A 19,119-nucleotide genomic window follows, 5' to 3' on the forward strand; every position below is an offset into this window, starting at 1 on the left:
AGCAGACTTAGGTTTATTGCCAGAATACTATGGGAATGCAGTCAGTATACAAAGAAGGTTGCTTAAAAAATGCTTGTGTGACCCATCCTAAAATATTGATCAAGGGTGTGGTACCCATGCCAAATAGGAGTAACAGAGATATTGAATAAATTCAGAAAATGATGACACAAATGGTCACTGGTTTGTTTGACTTGTGCAAGAGTGTGACTGACATGTTGAAAGAACTGAATTGGCAGACTCTTGAAGACAGATGGACATTATCCTGAGAAAGTATTCAAATGATAACTCTAGGAATACATTACAAACCCCCTACTTTTCACTCCTGTATAGGTGGTGAAGATAAGATAAGATTAGATTAATTACAGCATATGTAGAGGCATTTAAACAATCATTTTTCCTATGCTTCATATGTGAACAGAATGGGAAAAAGCCCTACTAACTGATACAGTGGGATGTACCGTCTGCCAAGGATTTCATAATGATTCACAGATTACAGATGTGGGTGTAAATGTTATTTTTCTTATTATGAATTTAAAATAATCAAGGTAAATATTTTCTTTAACGCCATAAGTTTTTAGCACATTTATTGGTTTTCTAGAGATGTAATTATTGTTTTTCCTATAGTGAGTTAGTTACAGTATTTATACAACTTGTGTGTGTAACTTATCATCCATTTGTAACAACACACAAAATGATTTCTAATCTAAAATGCCTTGTATTTTCACATTTTGTGATAACTGCCCTACACACGTGTTACGAAAAACAAGTTAGGTGGCACGCAACATTCATCTAAAAAAATTCCGTTTCGGCCAGCAATATTTAAAGCCAGTAGGTATTCAGCATTCAGTATGTAAAAATCTGTGTCGTACGGTAGTATCAGTTGTTTAAATTCAGTCTGTGGCAAGCTATATTACAGGTGTAGTTGTTGGTAAATTCTACGTCAGCAGCATACAAACGAATTACGTATATGCAGTTCTTTATACGGAACAGTTAAAGTGTATAGATGAAGTATTATTTGTCCTCGCAGCACGAGACTAGTGTTCCGACCCGCCTCCGAGATAAGAGATATGTTACGCTCTGTTAAACATGATAGAGGTCTTAGAGTTCCTGGTGCATACGGCGTACACTGTGAATGTGGCAGCATTTATGTAGGTCAAATTATTTGCAGTATGCCGGATGTTGCACAGAGCATTCACAACATGTCAAACAGAGAGAACTTGAGAAGGATCATGGCTGAGCATTTCCTAAAAATTGGGTATAAAATATGGTCTGAAAACTTCAATCTTTTCAGATGGAAGTTTTGACCCCAACACCATTGTATTGGGATTCTGTGACAAAAGAAGCTACCAGAATTAGGATAAACAGCAACAATTGTGACAGAGACCAGGGGTACGTACTTAGTAAGGCACAGGGGAGGACTTTGGACACTGAGTAAAAGCAGAGGCGGAGGCTCAATACACATAGTGATGTGGGAGCAGCCATTTCATGTGTGGCACTGGCCCCTCGCACCATCTGACATCACTCGGTTCTGTGGTGGGACCAAACTGACTGACTCGCCTTCTGTGTGTGCCACTCTGGCCCTCTGTCAAAGGTTCCAGAAACTGCCATTGCATCTGTATAAGCAGAGCACTGTGCCACCCCCGCAGTCAGTAATTTTGATTCCCGATGCCAACAGTGGGGAGAGCTACTGAAAGCTTGAGTGTTTTATTTCAAGCTAAGTGGCTTGTAAACTGAGGGATCTGTCTAGTGAAATGTACAGGCACAGTTTCAGAAATCATCACTCTTGGGAGATTCACTTTGACCTTCTCTCGCACGAGATCCTGCGAATCGTGGATGAAGAGTGACGGGGGATTCCGTATTCCTAGATTTCCGTATAGCATTTCACACGGTGCCACACTGCTGCCTCTTTAACAAAGGTAAAGGCATATGGAGTAGGTTCTCAGGTCAGTAGCTAAAAGACTTCTGAAGTAAAAGAACCTAGTTCATTCACATAAATGATCTGGTGGACATGGTGTGTAGCAGTGTGCGGCTGTTTGCCGATGATGCTGTGATGTGCCAGAAGGTGTTGTCATCGAGTGAGGAAACAAGATATTGCAGACAAAATTTCTAGTTGGTGTGATAAATGGCAGCTAGCTCCAAATGTAGAAAAATATAAGTTAATGGTAGATAAGTAGGAGAAACACACCCATTGTATTCGAATACAGTATCAGTACTGTGCTGCTCGACACTGCCACGTCGATTAAATATCTAAGTGTAACATTACAAAGCAATGTGAAATGAAATGAGCACGTAAGGACTGTAGCAGGGATGGTGAATGATCAACTTTGGTTTATTGGGAGAATTTTAGAAAAGTATATTTCGTCTGTAAATGAGACTGTTGTGACCCACTGTTGAGTAATGTTGGAGTGAGTGTTTGGGGTCTGCACCAAGTCAGGTTACATATTTTTACTAGTAGGTTTGAACAACATGCAAGTATTACGGATATACTTAGGGAACTCAAATGGCAATCTGTGCAGGTAAGGTGGTGATCTTTTTGAGAAATCTATTCAGAAAATTTAGAGAAGCAGTATTTGGAGGTGACTGCAGAATGACTCCACTGCCACCAATGTGCATTTCACGTAAGGAACACAAAGGTAAGACACGAGCAATTATAGTTCATATGGAGGCATGCAGACAGTTGTTTCTCCCTCACTCTATTTGTGAATGGAACAGAAATGGAAATGACTTGTTGTGGTAAAGTGTACTCTCTGACACACACCATATGGTGGGTTGCAGAACATGTATGTAGATTTTTACATTGTCAACTACACTGATGAACATAATGAGTAGGTCGGTAAACTTACACACATCTTCCCATTTCCCGAGCTCGATGTGTTGACAAAAGGCCAAATTTTTTTGTCAAATGATGAGGATTAATGAACAATGTGCAGTTATTAAGACAGGAGTTAAAGAAGTGAGAATCCCCGTACCGAGCTTTAGGCCGGCCGCCCACTCCCCCACTCACCTGTCGGCACCCGGCGGGGGCGGCGGCGGTGGCGGTGACGGCGTCCTGGAGAGCGGGAAGCTGGCCACCTCGCGGCCCGCTGCCAGTGACTTGATGGAGCCGAACGTCTGGTCCGGCGACAGGTTGGCCCCCACCGACGGCAGCATCCCGCTGCTGCTGCGACAAGGGCACACGAGTCAGGCGGGGTGCGTCACAGTGTCTCGAATCTCATTTATTCTGAGGTGTAAAACCTGTGCCCCACATTGTGGGTCACAGTTTGGTCTCAATACAGAGTTATGTTCACTGCTATAGCTGTCCGTGCCAGAAGACAGGCAGGTCACTCACTCCACTCTGACGGCTGAGACCCTGGACCTGGGGTGGGGCAAACTTTGTCAGCACGAGGCTCCGTCCTCATTCTGTGACGGAGTGTACAGAACTGGCAGTGAGGTAACTTCGAGTAATAATAATTAATCGGTAACTTTTAAAAAAACGAGCTGACTCTATTGAAATATTTGCTCGTACCGATGTTTCACGTACGCAATATTATTAATTAAAAATTAACTTTTGGTATATAACAAATGAACCAGACTAACGTAACGAGTAATGGCACAGATGCCCAAACTCTGACAGACAACTGCCCGGCGTGGCCAAGTGAGAAACAGTTAGGGACGGTTATCGGGCAGTGTAGCTCAGTGATCGGTCTTCACTGCTGTGAACAAGTAACTCTTTACTGAAATGAAAGAGTTGTAGTTGAAGTGATGTAACTATTAATAGTGGCTCGAGCAAGATTTGATTCAAAATTTAATGACTCCCAAGGAAACACAGTGACATTACGTCGAATAGTTGCAGTGCGCAATATTACTGTCAGACATAGAGATCGTGACTTCTACTTAAATATCCACTGGCTCTCACGTGGCACCTCGCTTTACCACACTGATAGATGCCACTGTTCCTTATTTCACCTGGACAAATATATAAGGTGATGTCCCTTTTTCTTAAAGACTGAATATTATTCTACTCCTAATAGCAGCAGTCTCAATGTCCACACTGACTTCTAGCTGTATTAGGAGAGACAACCCACAGAGGAGAACTCCAGTGGGGATACGTTTAGAAGACACAGTATGAGCAGCCCTCTCCTCGACAAATCAGTGAACTGCAGACTGTGGACTGCTAGGACATACTCTATTTGATGTAGCCCTCTGTGCGGAGACAATTTACAGTATCAGCAAATTCAGATACGATAATATACCACGATAGGAAGTTTCTGTAAGCCACTTTCAGTAGAAGGCCCTGGGAACATTTACTCTGTTACATTTTAAGGTAAAAACAGTCATCGTATTATTTGAGAAAATGCAAATGGCTGAAGGTGGACATTACTGTGCAGTCAGTCTCAAAACTTTCAATGCGCTCACTAGATAAATATGTAGAACAACAGATCAGGTAGTACTGGACAAAGATTAATAGTAAAAGAAAAAGGCACTACAGAAACAATCCTGACATTACACTTAATAATAAGCATTTGTGGACTTAGTGAGAGCTTGTCACAGAGCAAATCAAATTAAAGTTTGTAAATCTTGAGAGAGACAAAGAGAAATGTGGAGTGCACAACATAGGTGGGACAGATATGGGAATAAATGTTAGTGATACAAATGAGGGATCGAGGACAGACTTCCACATCGATTAAGGCACTGCAGCAGGCCACTATTGCTATTCCATTTGTATTTTCTTGGTAAGAAGCAAATATGAGAACTTTGAAACAGAATTTTAATTCCAAGAAAAGCAGATAGCATAGCTGGGTTGGTAGAAAATATGGGAAAACATCTGAAAATAAAAAAAAAGAAGCATGTTGAATGGTACTGATATTTTCATTAATCTAAAAGTCAAATTTTTTATTCCTTTATAATATTTCACAAGTCAGCTGAAGTAAGAACGATACCAAAGAATATTGATGTAGTGAAATGGTTTCTTTCACATGACTGTTCAACTGCTATTAATAATTTGTGTGTTGCTGATGATGGAGTTACTGAGAAAGACAGTCACAGGTACAGCATTTCACAGAAACATGTTCACCATGTAAAATGAGGAGCACAAGGAACTGTGAGATTTTGAGATGTGCTTCGACTAGAACTATTTGAAACTTAAATCAAAGGAGAGGGAATGTTCGTTTCATTAACAGTGCACAGATCTAGTATCCTCTACAGACTTGATTTCACATATAGGAAATAACTCACAACTTATGAAAAAAAACTACTTATAAGTATATTAATGCAACCCAGCAAGGACCACACCAGAATCCTACAAGAATCTGACCAAAACTTTGACACTTGCAAGAAGCTTATCAGAATAGTTACCTAAAACTTTTGTGAATGTTAAGGAACCTACACGAATCTTACAAGAATATCATGAAAACTATAGCAGAACATTAAACAAATGATACCAGGCCATCGTAAGAACAACACCAAAGTATCTAATGTATTATACTGGGACATCATAGGAACGGTACCGGGGACACTATAGGTGAGACAGCGGGACACCGGGAACGGTGCTGGTAGGTGAGAGGACGTACATCAGAGCATCATAAGAACCCGACCACAGAACTGAATCAGACCGTATGTTACCTGACAGACCCCGACGTGACGAGGAAGGGCGTGGGCGCCGGGCAGGGCGAGGCGGGCGCGCTGGAGACGGAGCTGCGCGTCGAGCTGAGCGTCGAGTGGGGGCACTGCGGGGTGGGCACCGGCGCCCCCGCCCCCCACAGCCGCCGCCCCCCAGGGCCCCGGCAGCACAGCATGCCGTAGCGCGGCTTGCCGCCCCCACTCAGGCTCCCCGACAGGCCTGGAACGCGGACACACGGGTTAGCCGAACTTCAGTAGTGGGGTGTCACGGAGGCAGACTCACTGTCACACTTCACATTCGTAAATTGCATTTATACAAATAAAAATGATTATGTGAAGACTGATGAGACTGCAATGTGAGTGGTCTCGAAACCTGAAAGGGTGGTTGTGCCGGGGGCTCGGAGTACGCTCTAGGTGAGTGGTTTGGGTGTGGGTGGGACAGGATGTAGGACGAGATCCACAGTGTGTCTACAGGTGGGACACAGTAGGACTGGATTTTTGCAGGGAAAGTTTGTGTTAGCCGTCATTCGCAACGGATGGGGAAGGGTATGCTGTAGCTGATAGGACAAGTAGATGTCAAAACTGATTTCAATGTCTGGGAGGGGAAGGTAGTCGGACGAGCCTGTGAGAGGACGGGGACAGATGGATCTGTGAGGGTGGTGGGATTGAGAAGTACAGATGAGTCAGTGGTGCTGGCTTCTCGATGTTGGGCCAACAGGGAAGTGAATGTATTCTAGATGTCGGAGAACGTGTTTGACTCTTACCAGCTAGTACAAAATACAGGTGCAATAGGTTAAAGGGATACAAAAATTGAGGCAAAATGCATGTTGTTAAAGTGTTTGGAGAGCTGGTGAGGCTACTACAGTATCCAGTCACATTAACGTGACCACCCCACTAACACTTTTCTGTGTGGACTGCTGTGAGATGTGGAGGAAGAGTGTTATGGGGTTCTGGAAGGTACAGGAAAGACAGAGGAGCTGTGCCAACTCCACTGCTGTGGCCAGCTGCACTAGGGTTCTCAGTTGAGGATGAGTGGTCTGAACAGCTGATTGAGGTGCTCCCACATATTCCCCATTGGGCTTAAATACAGGGAGTTTGGTGGCCAGAGGGGTACAGGAAACTCATTTTTGTACTCTTTGAACCACACGCGTACACTGTGAGCTGTGTGACACGTTGCATTGTCCTGCTGGTAGATGCCACTGTGTCGAGAAAAACAACCTGTATGTAGGGGTGGACACGATCCACGAGGATAGATGCGTTGTGTCTTTGAGAATGACATCACCCTGGGAAAATGGTGGAACCATTCACAAGACCGTATCGCTCCTGCTCAGGACTGGACCCTTCCGACAGTTATTGCATGGTTTACACGAAGACGGCCATTTGTCCGACAGAACGTAAAAGGTGATCAGTCTGAAAAAAGGCCACCAGTCACCATTCGGTGGACGTCCAGTTGTGGTACTGCCGTGCAAATCCCAGCCTTCATTGCTGACAGACAGCATTCAGCACAGGTGCACGAACCAGGTGCCTGTTGCAGAGGGCCATTCGCAGCAAAGTTCACTGGAGTGGTTGTCGAGGACACACTGTCAGTAGCTGCTCAATTCATCTGGATGGTCAGTTGCTCAACATTGCATGTCTATTTGCCTGTACACATCTCCACAGCCAGCATTCACCCCTCCCCCATGGCGCATGGTGTACCACAGTTGCCTCGGCACCAGTTTTGGCTAGTGCAATTTTGCCATGTACATTGTACCTTAACTGCAGCGATACACGAATGGTTTACAAACTTGGCCATTTTGGAAATGCATCCGCCCTGGGCCCAAAGTCCAGCGATTCTCTCCTTTTGGACGTCGGATCCCATTTCCTCTTTACGATAATGACGGCACTGTTTTCTCACGTTCCCTCAACAAGCATTGCATACCCTCCACTGTTAGTGCTGCCATCTGACGTCTGTGGGTGGTTACTGCACACTGGCTTTGGGAGCCTAGATGATGCTCACATTAATGTGACTGGACGCGTTATGCTGCATTTGAAGATTGTGTGGTTGTTTTTCATACTGATCTGTGTTAGATTTTCCAACATTAGAGCAAGCTGCAATTAGTCACACCTAGAAATTCTGTCTAGGTCATCTTGTACCCTCGCACAGACTTTCTCATATGCTATGGTGTCCTCAGGAAGCAGCTGCTCAGTCTGTCCATCAGGTCTGTTGTGCATAATGAAAAGAAGAATGGTCCTGTCACAGTTCCCTGGGACACTCCTGACGATACACTTGTCTTCGATTAACATTCCATGTTGAGGACAGTATTGGTCATAATGGAAGACAGTTTGTGACCTTATATTTTCCAAATTCGAGGCACATTTCATTTCATAAATAATGCGCACTAATTTTTACTTTCACGTTTATTTTTTTCAATATCTCGTTACTGTTCTTCGATATAGTATCTCTGTGTCTGTATGAGTGAACCTGAACGTCTCGGAAGCTCTATTATTCCACGCAGTTCACTACTGTTCATCTGTCGAATGGCGTGGGTAATGGTGATAGAAAGCTCTTCCAGAGAAACATAACGACAGCCACGCACAGGTACTTCCAATTTCGGGGACAAGTCGAAGTCTGGTGGACTCATGTCGGGGCCGTTGGGAGGATATGGCAACACTTCCCGTCCGTATTCGCGCAGTTTCTGGGCTACAACATTGCCGATATGCAGGCGAGCATTGTCGTGGACAATGAGCGGCCCAGCCTGGAGCAACAGAGGTCGAGTTTTGTGCATTTATCTGCAGATTCTGCATGAAATTACGATAATACAGTGCTGTGACATTACTTCCACACGGAACTTACTCGTGATGATTTCTTGGTGACTATAAGTAAAAACCATCATTTGCTTGAGCTTTGACTGAACGTGAATGTGTCGAAATATTTTTGGACATGGAGAATCTGAAGCTCTCCGCCATTGGACTGTGATTTCAACTCCCGTTCGAAGTCTGTAATCCACGTTTCACAAATAGATACAATTTGACTCGAGAATTCTTGACTTTCACAGTGGAATCATTGTTTTCACGGTCGAACCGTTGTTTGAGAAAGGTTGCATGTCCAGGCGTTTCCACTTCTCTTCAGCAGTCAAAGATTATGGAACACATGTCGCAGAAATTTTTCCCTTCTTCAAATCATATGAGAACGCAGAATTCTGATGCTGGAGGAATTCCAGTGGCTGCAGAGCGCTCCTCAGTGAGTCGCACTGCGATCTTCAACAGAACCTGCCGCAAGTTTCACACTTTGTTCATCTGTTGACGTTTTTGGCCTCGAGGATGTCTGATCGTCGTGTACGCCCGTACAACCACCATCAAAACCAGTGATCTGGTGTGAAACTGTACTACGGTCCACTGTAAACTCACCGCAAACTACGCTTAAAGTACTGTGGATTTACGTCGGGTTTTTGCTTTTTTTGTTCTTAATATGTATTAAATGACTTACCACTCTATATTCATGAAGATGCAAAGCTAGTTCTTTTTGCTGATGATAAAAGTACAGTAATCACACGCAACGAACTAAAATCAGGTGAGGAAATAGTAAACAACGTGTTTCAGGAAGTTATTAAGTGGTTCTCTGCATGTGAACTCTCACTAAATTTTGAGAAAACACAGTATATACAATTCTGTACAGTAAATGACTATGAACAGAAGCCTGTTGCTAAGGCAGAATATTGCAAATTTTTGGATGTGTACATTGCTGAGAAACTGAATTCGAAGAAGCATATCGATGATCTGCTGAAACGGGTAGGTTCAGCTATTTCTGCTGTTAAGGTAATTGCAAATTCTGGCGATAAATACGACTAAATTAGCTCACTATGCCTATTTTCCTTCACTGCTTTCATTAAAAATATATCACTTTTTCAAACCAACAGCTCAAGTCATGGAATCAATACTAGAAATAAGAATAATCTTCACAAGGATTTAAAGTCACTTACTGTTGTACAAAAAGGAGTGCATTATTCAGGAGCACACATTTTCAATAACTTGCCAGCAGCCATAAAAAGATTAACAACCGATGAAATTCAGTTTAAGAGAAGCCTAAAGGATGTATTGGTGGCCAACTCCTGCTACTCCATTGATGAATTTCTTAGTAGAACCAATTTATTTTGTGTGTGTGTGTGTGTGTGTGTGTGTGTGTGTGTAAGTACAGTATAACTTCCGCACAATTTCAGTGCAGTAAAGTGTTCATTGTAAATAAGTATTATAGTAGTTGTATTACGCGTTTATTACCTAATAAATAAATAAAAACTTTTTTATTTTAAATTCAGTGCATTAGTATCTGCTGGACAAGATCAAATCCCATGCTTCCTCCTTCATAATTGCAGTAACTTTATCAGTAAACCCCTAGCTCACATAATAAACTTCTCATTCCTGAATGGTACATTTCCTGGTATGCTCAAAATTGCAAAAATTATACCTGTCCACAAAACAGGAAGCAAAGAGGATCCCAGTAATTATCGACCCATTGCACTACTTTCAACTTTTAGTAAAGTATTTGAATATATAATGGCCACCAGAATCATGTCCTTTCTAGACAAAGAAAATATCCTGTCACCTGCTCAGTTCGGCTTCCAAAGTAAGAAAGCTACAACAGATGCAATACAAGAATTTCTAGATCATGCACTGGAGCTTGTGGACAAAAAACTCCCAGCCATAGGTATCTTCCTAGATCTAACAAAGGCATTCGACATGGTTAATCATAGTATACTTCTGCAAAAGATGCATTCCTATGGAATAAGAGGAAATGCCTATGACTGGTTTAAAAGCTATCTGGAAGATCGACAGCAGTATGTCGAATTAAATGAAACTAATCTCTCAGGTACAGCTAGCACTGTACACTCCTCCATACGTACCATAAAGCAAGGCGTTCCCCAAGGCTCCGTCCTGGGCTCTTTGCTGTTCTCACTTTACATAAATGACCTTCCTCACAGCCTACCAAACACAAAAACCCTTTTATTTGCTGACGACACCTCTATACTCATGTCTGCGCCCGAACAAATTCTCCAATCTAATATAGATAGAACCACAGATCAAATAAGTCAATGGCTTCAAAGTAACAGGCTGCTGATTAATGCAAAAAAGACAATTGGAATAACCTTTCACACTGCCCAAAACAGAAATCCATTACTACCAACTATATCACTGGAAAAAAATAATGTTAAACTTGAAAATGAAATAAAATTTTTGGGGGTCACTATTACTGATACGCTCACATGGAAAAGGCACATTGACGTTACCAGCACAAAACTTAGTAGAGTATGCTTCATGATTAGATCAATAAGGAACGTCACTAACACAAGTACCCTAACCACAATGTACCATGCACTCTTTCACTCTGTACTTAACTATGGAATCATCTTCTGGGGCCAAAATTCTGAATCAATTAAGATATTCAAACTGCAAAAGAAGATAGTCAGAACAATTATGTTCAAAAAACAGAGAGACACTAGTAAACCATTATTTAAGAAACTAAATATTTTGCCCCTCCCATGCCAATATATACTAGAATTATTATTCTTTACCAAAAAAAGTATCAACAAAATTAGCAAAAATATGGACTACCACGATTATGACACAAGATCAAAAACCTCTCTAAGAATACTTCCCCACTCAACAAAACTGTACAGTGATGGTGTCAAGTGCATGGGAATAAAATTATATAATCATCTTCCAACTTTTATACAAGAAATCCAAGAAATAAATAAATTCAAACAGGCAGTGAAATCTCTTTTAATAAAAGAATGCTTTTATACCATCCAGGAATATTTGGAATCAAAATTGTCTTAGTGCATGATAATGTATCAAAGCTGAATGTTGTTAAGTCAGTCTTGTCACATCATGTAACAATTCTCTGTAAAGCTGTAACTTTAAGTAACATAATTTGGTAGGTAATGTAAAATAATCTTTCTTCTATACTCTTGTTTACTATTTTAGACTCCTGTAAACTGTATATTTGTATTGACTTATCCCATATCAGTTGTACAAGCCATTGTACCGATTTGATCTACGGGACAAATAATAAATAAATAAATAAATAAAATGATTCTTTCATATAGTGTTCAATAAAAAATGACATCATTCGACTTTGGACCTGTAGAATGGTACATTAGCTTATTTGTTTGAATTGTAAATATTTGTCATGTATTGTCGTTTTTCTGATGTTCTACATCCTGGAGGAACTCCTCACTACATATCAATTGGAATGAAAGTAAATCCAATCTAATCTAATATGGCATCACATTTCGGGGTTGTTTTGAATCACGTTCACACTTTTACTTATAAAATACTTTATTAAAATATACATATGTTCACTTTACAAAAGACACACGAAGACTATCTATTGCGCCTCATCACTCACGCATATATACACAAACATAGCTGTCACCACAATCGATACTTCTCGAACATACTCGATATAACTTATTCTAGAACAATGTTCTGGAACTTTCTCATATCCGATATAAATGTATTACATAATTCCAACACACCTCCTTACATTTATATCGCGATGTTTAACATATTCCTAATTTTAATGAATTTTTCTTTACATAATGACTTTGTGAATATATCTGCAACATTTTCATTTGAATCTACTTTAACAATATCAGTGAGTCCCTGTAAATAATACTCATTCACAAAATGGTAATGCACTTCCATGTATTTTGAATTCTTTGTAAAATTACCAAACTTCGCTATATTTAATGCTCCTGAATTATCTTCATATATGACAATAGGTTTTTCAAATTTAACATTAAAAATGTCTAAAATATCATGTACACGTTTCACCTCGCTTACAGCTTCAGACAATGCTACATATTCTGCGAAAGTTGAAGCCTTTGTAACACTCGCTTGTTTTCTTGACTTCCAAAATACAACATTACCAAATAATCTAATTACATAACCAGAAGTTGACTTTCTATCCACACTATCACCTGCCCAATCTGAATCCACAAAACAATCTAATATCTCAGCACTTTCATTCCTACAATAGTTTAATTTCAAATCTTTAGTTAAATATAAATATTTCAAAATTCTCAAAGCATATTTAAAATGAGTACTACTGTAACAACTTTGGAATCTGCTCAAGTAATTCACACTATAGCTAATATCTGGTCTAGTACCCGAACTTACGTACAAGAGTGCACCTATCAAGTTTCTACATCTAACGTCATTACAATCTTCATACGCTGGTTCTAACTTTAAATTTACTTCCATTGGAGTTTCGTACAAGATCGAATCTTCAATTTTATATTTCGCAGCTAACGAATCAATATATTTTTCTTGACTTAAACTCATAACTCTTGGTTCACAATCACAATCAATATCGATGCCAAGATATCTTTTTACCTCACCTAAATCTTTCATATTAAATCGTTTTGTCAATAAGTTCTTAATCGTCGACAAAAATAATCAAATAAATCAAGACATCTCCATCTCGCAATACATAAAGACAATAATCATATTTACTCCTTTTAAAACCTAAACTTCTTAAAAACTCGTCAAGACAATTGTACCAAGCTCGTGAGCTTTCTCGCAAACCATACAATGCTTTATACAATTTACAGACTCTATCCGTACCATCATCATATCCTCTTGGCTGCTTTACATAAACTTCAGATAAAACTTTACAATTTAGAAACGCAGTCTCTACGTCCATTTGTTCTATAACCAAACCTTCTTGACAACAGTATGACAACAAAATCTTTAATGTTTGCATAGTGGTTACTGGAGAATAAATATCCTCAACGACTTCTTTTTGTTGAAACCCCCTGACAACTAATCTTGCTTTGTAAACACTTTCTGATTTCTTTGTGAAAACCCACTTTACATCAATGGCTTCTTTATCAACTGGTTTATCTACTAATTCCCATGTTTTGTTTTTGTTCAAACAATCAATTTCCTTATTCATTGCTTTTTCCCAATAATTTGATTCGGCGCTGTTAATCGCCTCCTCAAAGATTTCCGGACTATTTGCACTGCAAAAGTTTACATAAATAAAATTGCTGTAAACATAATCACTTAATATTTTTGGTACTCTTTCTCTAGATGATCTCCTCAACTCAAGTACTTTCTCTGGTTCATGATTATCAGAAAGCTTTTCATTTTTCTCAATTTCCTTCTGTTTTTATATTAGTTCAGTTTCATTTTCCATACTTTTGTGTTCAGAATCACTAGAATATTCACTTACTGAATCATAATCTTTAAACCCAATACATTTAACACCACTTTCAACAATGTCCACATGTCGAGCAACAACTATCTTATTATTTATTAGCACTCTGTAGCCTACTTCACAATAACCCATTAAAACCCCCAAATCGGCTTTCCTATCCCATTTCGACTTCCTCAGTTGCTCAGGTACTCTTACAAAAACTCTACTCCCATACAACTTCAAATGATTAACATTAGGTCTTTTCCCCAGTAATATCTCATAAGGAGTTTTCTTTTCAATGGTGTTAGCTGAAGTTCTGTTTTTGAGGTACGCTGTTGCACAAACCACTTCAGGCCAAAATCTCGTGTCTACTCGCGCTTCGGCTAGCAGACACCGAGACATGTCCATGATGGATCTGTTATACCTTTCAGCAGTACCATTAAGCTCATGCACATATGGTGGACAAGCATTCAATACAATTCCTTTTTGTCTCACAAATTCATAGACATTTTCATTTAAATATTACTTCCCATTGTCACATCTTATCTTTAACAGTTTTCCCTGTGAGATTCTCAACTTCATTAATATACTCTACAAAACAATTGTATACTTGATCTTTAGATTTTATGGTGTAAACACGAGCTGCCTTACTGTAATCATCAATGAAAGAAAGAAAATATCTTTCCCCATGCATTCCAGTAGGTGAGCGAGGCCCATTTAGATCTGTGTGAACAATTTCTAAGATTTCTTTTGCTGTGGTTCTATTATTTTTAAAAGGAACATTATGCATTTTGTTTTCGATACAGATTTTACATTTCATAAATTCTGATTCTAGTTCTGAAGGAACCCCATCTAACAATTGATGTTTACATAAAGTATTTAGATAACTGAAATTAAAATGTCCCAAAATGCGGTGCCATTTTTCCTTTGTTGTCATATTATTGTCTTTACTCATAACGTTAACATTAACTTTTCCTTTACTAATAGTACTACTCATTTTATACAACCGACTCTCTTTCCATGCAATTGCAATCAATCCATTAGCTTTATCAAAAATTTTAGCATTATTCCCTACCGATACAATTTTGTGATTATCTGTAATTTTGGCATAACTGATCAAGTTTTTGTCTATGTCTTTTACAAAGAAAACATCTCGCATATTAATTGGAACCATTTGATCATAGACAGGAAAATTACTAATTACATTACCAACTTTAGTAGCTTGCAAAATTTTTCCATCAGCAATTTTTACATTTATAGGTTGTTTTAAAGTTATACTCTTAGAAAAATATTCCACATTATTAATAACATGATCAGTACAGCCACTGTCTAATAACCAATTGATTTGAATTTGATTGTTGTTACTTGACTCTACTGTTCTATTTTGACCTATCATAGAATTAACCTCTGTTATAAAACTACTCATACCATGATCACTCTGATGGTAACCTTGCTTGCTGTGATGCCGACCGCTGCTAAAACCATGCTGCTCTCCTCGACCACGTTGCCTGCTGCCATAACCTCCACGCTGCATGTTGCCGTAGTTTCCACGCTGTACATTGCTATAGCCTCCACGCTGCATATTTCCATTACCTTTGTCGCTACCTTGAAAATGTACTCCACGATGCCATGTGCCTCTGTTACTTGTTCTTCCCTGGTTACAATCACGTTTGAAGTGACCTGCTTTGCCGCATCGATAACATACTTGCTCCTGATTTCTTGAATTCAATTTTCTTTCTGTGTGAAATGCATTTGATTTTACCTCTTCATTTCCAGTTTTTGCATTCAATAATTGAATCTTAATTTTAACGTATTCAACTGTCTGGTCCTCTTTCTTCAAGACGTCCACTAAGTCCCCAATATAGCTCATTGACTCTGGTAACGTTCGCAGCATATAATTTATCTTCTCCTTTTCCGTTACTTTAGCGCCTGCAGATTTCAGCTCATTTACAGTTTTTTCAAATGCACTGAAAAATGTCCCCGTATCACTGTAATCACTTAACCTCAATTTGTCCAACTTGTTTCTGCATAATATTTGAAGGGCTGTAGACTCTTTCGAATATAATTCATCAAATTTCTTCATGATCTCGAAAGCACTTTCTCTGTCACTCACGAATTCTAGTTGCTTATTTGTGATTGCACCATAAATATAGTTGATAGCCTTCAAGTCCTCTTCATCCCACGTTTCGTTGTCTGAGCTCACTTTTGCTCTCGTAGTCACTGTATGGCATTTCTTCATTTTTAGGTACATGATTATCCGCTGCTTCCAGTTCCCATAGTCCTCGCCATCAAATACAGGAATAGTTATATCAGCCATGTCGAACTTTCTGAATAACACGCGACGGCCACAATATAATATTTAACTTCTACTTTTCTTTTCAATAACCACGCTCTGCTACCATGTTTTGAATCACGTTCACACTTTTACTTATAAAATACTTTATTAAAATATACATATGTTCATTTTACAAAAGACACACGAAGACTATCTATTGCGCCTCATCACTCACGAATATATACACAAACATAGCTGTCACCACAATCGATACTTCTCGAACGTACTCGATATAACTTATTCTAGAACGATATTCTGGAACTTTCTCATATCCGATATAAATGTATTACATAATTCCAACAGGGGTAATTCATCATTAAGAGAAAAAGTATTCATTCTACAAAAGTGTGTAATGAGAATAATAGCTGGAGACCACGCAATATCACCTTGCAGACATTCAATTAAGGAATTCGGAGTATTCACAGTACCTTCGGAATACATATATTCGCTTACGAAATTTGTTATTAATAACCCACCCACATTCAAAAATAACACCGAAGTGCATAGCTACAACACTAGGAAAAAAAGGGATTGACTTCACTATTCTGGGTTAAATCTGACTTTGGCACAGAAAGGGGTGAATTTTATGCTGCCACAAAAATCTTTGGTCGTTTTGCCACATAGCATTTAAAGTCTGACAGATAGTCAACGAACATTTAAAGACAAATTAAAAGAGTTTCTGAATGACAACTTCTTGTACTCAATAGATTATTTTTTTTAAATATGAAATTGTAACTGTAAAAAAAATCTTTTGTGTAAAGAAAACTTTTGTTGAAGTGACTCGTTCCACATAATTACGAAATGTCCTATTCATGATCTATGGAACAAGTATTAATGTATGTAAAGTTTCGACCTCGATGTACGACCTCTGGTCTTCAACAGTCAGAGTACCCGACACCACCGCAGGGTCCATTTCTACATGTTGCCAATTTTATGCTAGAGTAGGTACCAAGAAATAAAAAAAATAAATAATTACTTCTTCCTGACACTCGCAACTACATCTGACACAATTTTTATTGTCGTTGCATCAAAAAATCCGGAGTAACACCGACCTATGTATTATTTATGAGATGTCCCTCAGGGGCGTTTACACTGAGTTCGCAACATTGTTCGTGGCTGGTAATAGACTACCGATGTTCGCAACGTGTTGGCAACATGTTCGCAACACAAAATGAATGTTCCACGGCTGCGTCGGTAGAGAATGAAACACTGTTCGTGCCCTGCTACCACTAAATTCCGCTACGCAGCGCTAGTATTCGTTTGCTCTGCGAGAGTGTTTTGGTGTTTGTTTTGCTGGAGTGTAGTGGTGCGCTCATTTTATGTCTCTTTCATTTTTATTTGAAATGGAGTGATCACGAGACAAAATTTTCCAGTTGATATCGCTGTATGAGGCAGAGGAGTACCTGTGGAATATACGTTGCGCAGGTTAAAAAAATACTAAAATCAAACATAATTCATTACAAAAAGTTGCTGCTGGTGCAGTGACGTAACAAAAAAATTAAATCTCTCTTGTCTCAGTACCGACGAGAGAAAAGAAAAATGAAAGTAAAAATTCTGGATATGGTACTGAAACGCTTTACGAAACGAAGTGGTTTGGATTTAAATATCTACGTTTCCTGGATGATGAGGAACTTCAAATGGCTCTGAGCACTATGGGACTTAACTGCTCAGGTCATCAGTCCCCTAGAACTTAGAACTACTTAAACCTAACCACCCTAAGGACATCACACACATCCATTCCCGAGGCTTGATTCGAACCTGCGACCGTAGCGATCGCGGGGTTCCGGACTGCAGCGCCTAGGACCGCTCGGCCACAACGGCCGGCGATAAGGAACAATTTGAGATGTGGCTGGCTTTGATATGAGTCTCCTGACGCCAGAAAACGAAGAGTAACAGCAAGTCTTCGGTACACAGGGATTACTTTTCTGAAATTTGTGTCTTTCTTTGAAACAACTGGTCCTATAATATTCAACATTTCAAAATCTGACGGCGACATCCTAGTGAAGTTACGAGAGCCAGAACCGTCTTCCAAATTCAGCTCACAGAGCATGTCATTCCCGCCACGTCTTCTATAGTATGTTTTGATCCACCGACGACGACTACGTCGTTTTGTTCGTCTGTTCATTCAGTTAAGTATTATTAATGCAGCACCAAATGTCATTAATTCTTCCTCTTCACTTGACATAGCGTATCTCTTGATGCGAACACACAAAGTAACCTGTCGGTTCACCGCAGCAGACTATGCGAATACGTAGAAGTGTCGGTCGCTAGTGTAAACGGGAATGCGGACAACGAACTATGTTGCCAACATGTTGAGGGAACAAGTTGCACACAATGTTCCGAACAAAAACATGTTCTGAGCTCAATGTAAACGCACCGTAAGCCGTCGGCACACGGACCGTGCATCCGAGCGTTGAGCGTGGCGAGTTTCTGACGTCATAGCTTGGAATGGCACGTTCGGGAGTCTTTCCGAACGTGCAGAGCAATATCTGGCATGTCAGGTATTATGAGCGTGCGTCTGAGCGTTGACGAATGAGGTGGCGCAACAGAGTTGTAAGGCGCCATATTGCCATTCATTTCAAGCGTATATGTATATTGCCGTTTCTGAGCACCAGCAAATTGAGAATCACTGGAAAACCCGTTAACTGTGTGATTCATTCCAATGAAATAATGAGAAACATTATATTCGTGGCAAAAGAATTATTGTAACTTGCGTATTATGAGAGTAGGCTATTTGAAGGCAGCGACACACTGAAGATCCACCCAAAACGCAATGTTCTTTGTCAAGTTGTCATTGTTAAAAATAATAAAAAATAGTTAAATTTGAATTAGTAACATATGTACGATAAGATTTTTAGCAAGGGGTAATGTAATATGTTTAATAACCAGTTCTGCGTTGTTGGTTTAGCGTAATGGGTAGCGTCACTGTCCTGAACTCTGAGGTCTATTAGGGCGGTGGATCGCGTCCTGACTTTTCCTAACATTAGCGTTTTTATTAGGTTCCGATACT

At 39.8% G+C, this 19,119-nt stretch overlaps 1 protein-coding gene across 1 annotated transcript in view; it reads right to left on the reverse strand.

The window, feature by feature from the left end:
• The window catches only part of LOC124718774, an 82,761-nt gene that overhangs the window by 14,522 nt on the left and 49,120 nt on the right, over positions 1 to 19,119 (reverse strand). The window contains exons 4-6 of the mRNA XM_047244386.1: positions 15,203 to 16,101; positions 5,602 to 5,818; positions 3,005 to 3,154 (exon numbers count right to left, since the gene is read on the reverse strand). Coding sequence (XP_047100342.1) covers positions 3,005 to 3,154; positions 5,602 to 5,818; positions 15,203 to 16,101 — 1,266 coding nt within the window. The remainder of the gene's footprint in view (positions 1 to 3,004; positions 3,155 to 5,601; positions 5,819 to 15,202; positions 16,102 to 19,119) is intronic.

The sequence above is a fragment of the Schistocerca piceifrons genome, chromosome 10 (assembly GCF_021461385.2).
Source record: "Schistocerca piceifrons isolate TAMUIC-IGC-003096 chromosome 10, iqSchPice1.1, whole genome shotgun sequence".
Taxonomy (NCBI): Eukaryota; Metazoa; Arthropoda; class Insecta; order Orthoptera; family Acrididae; genus Schistocerca; species Schistocerca piceifrons.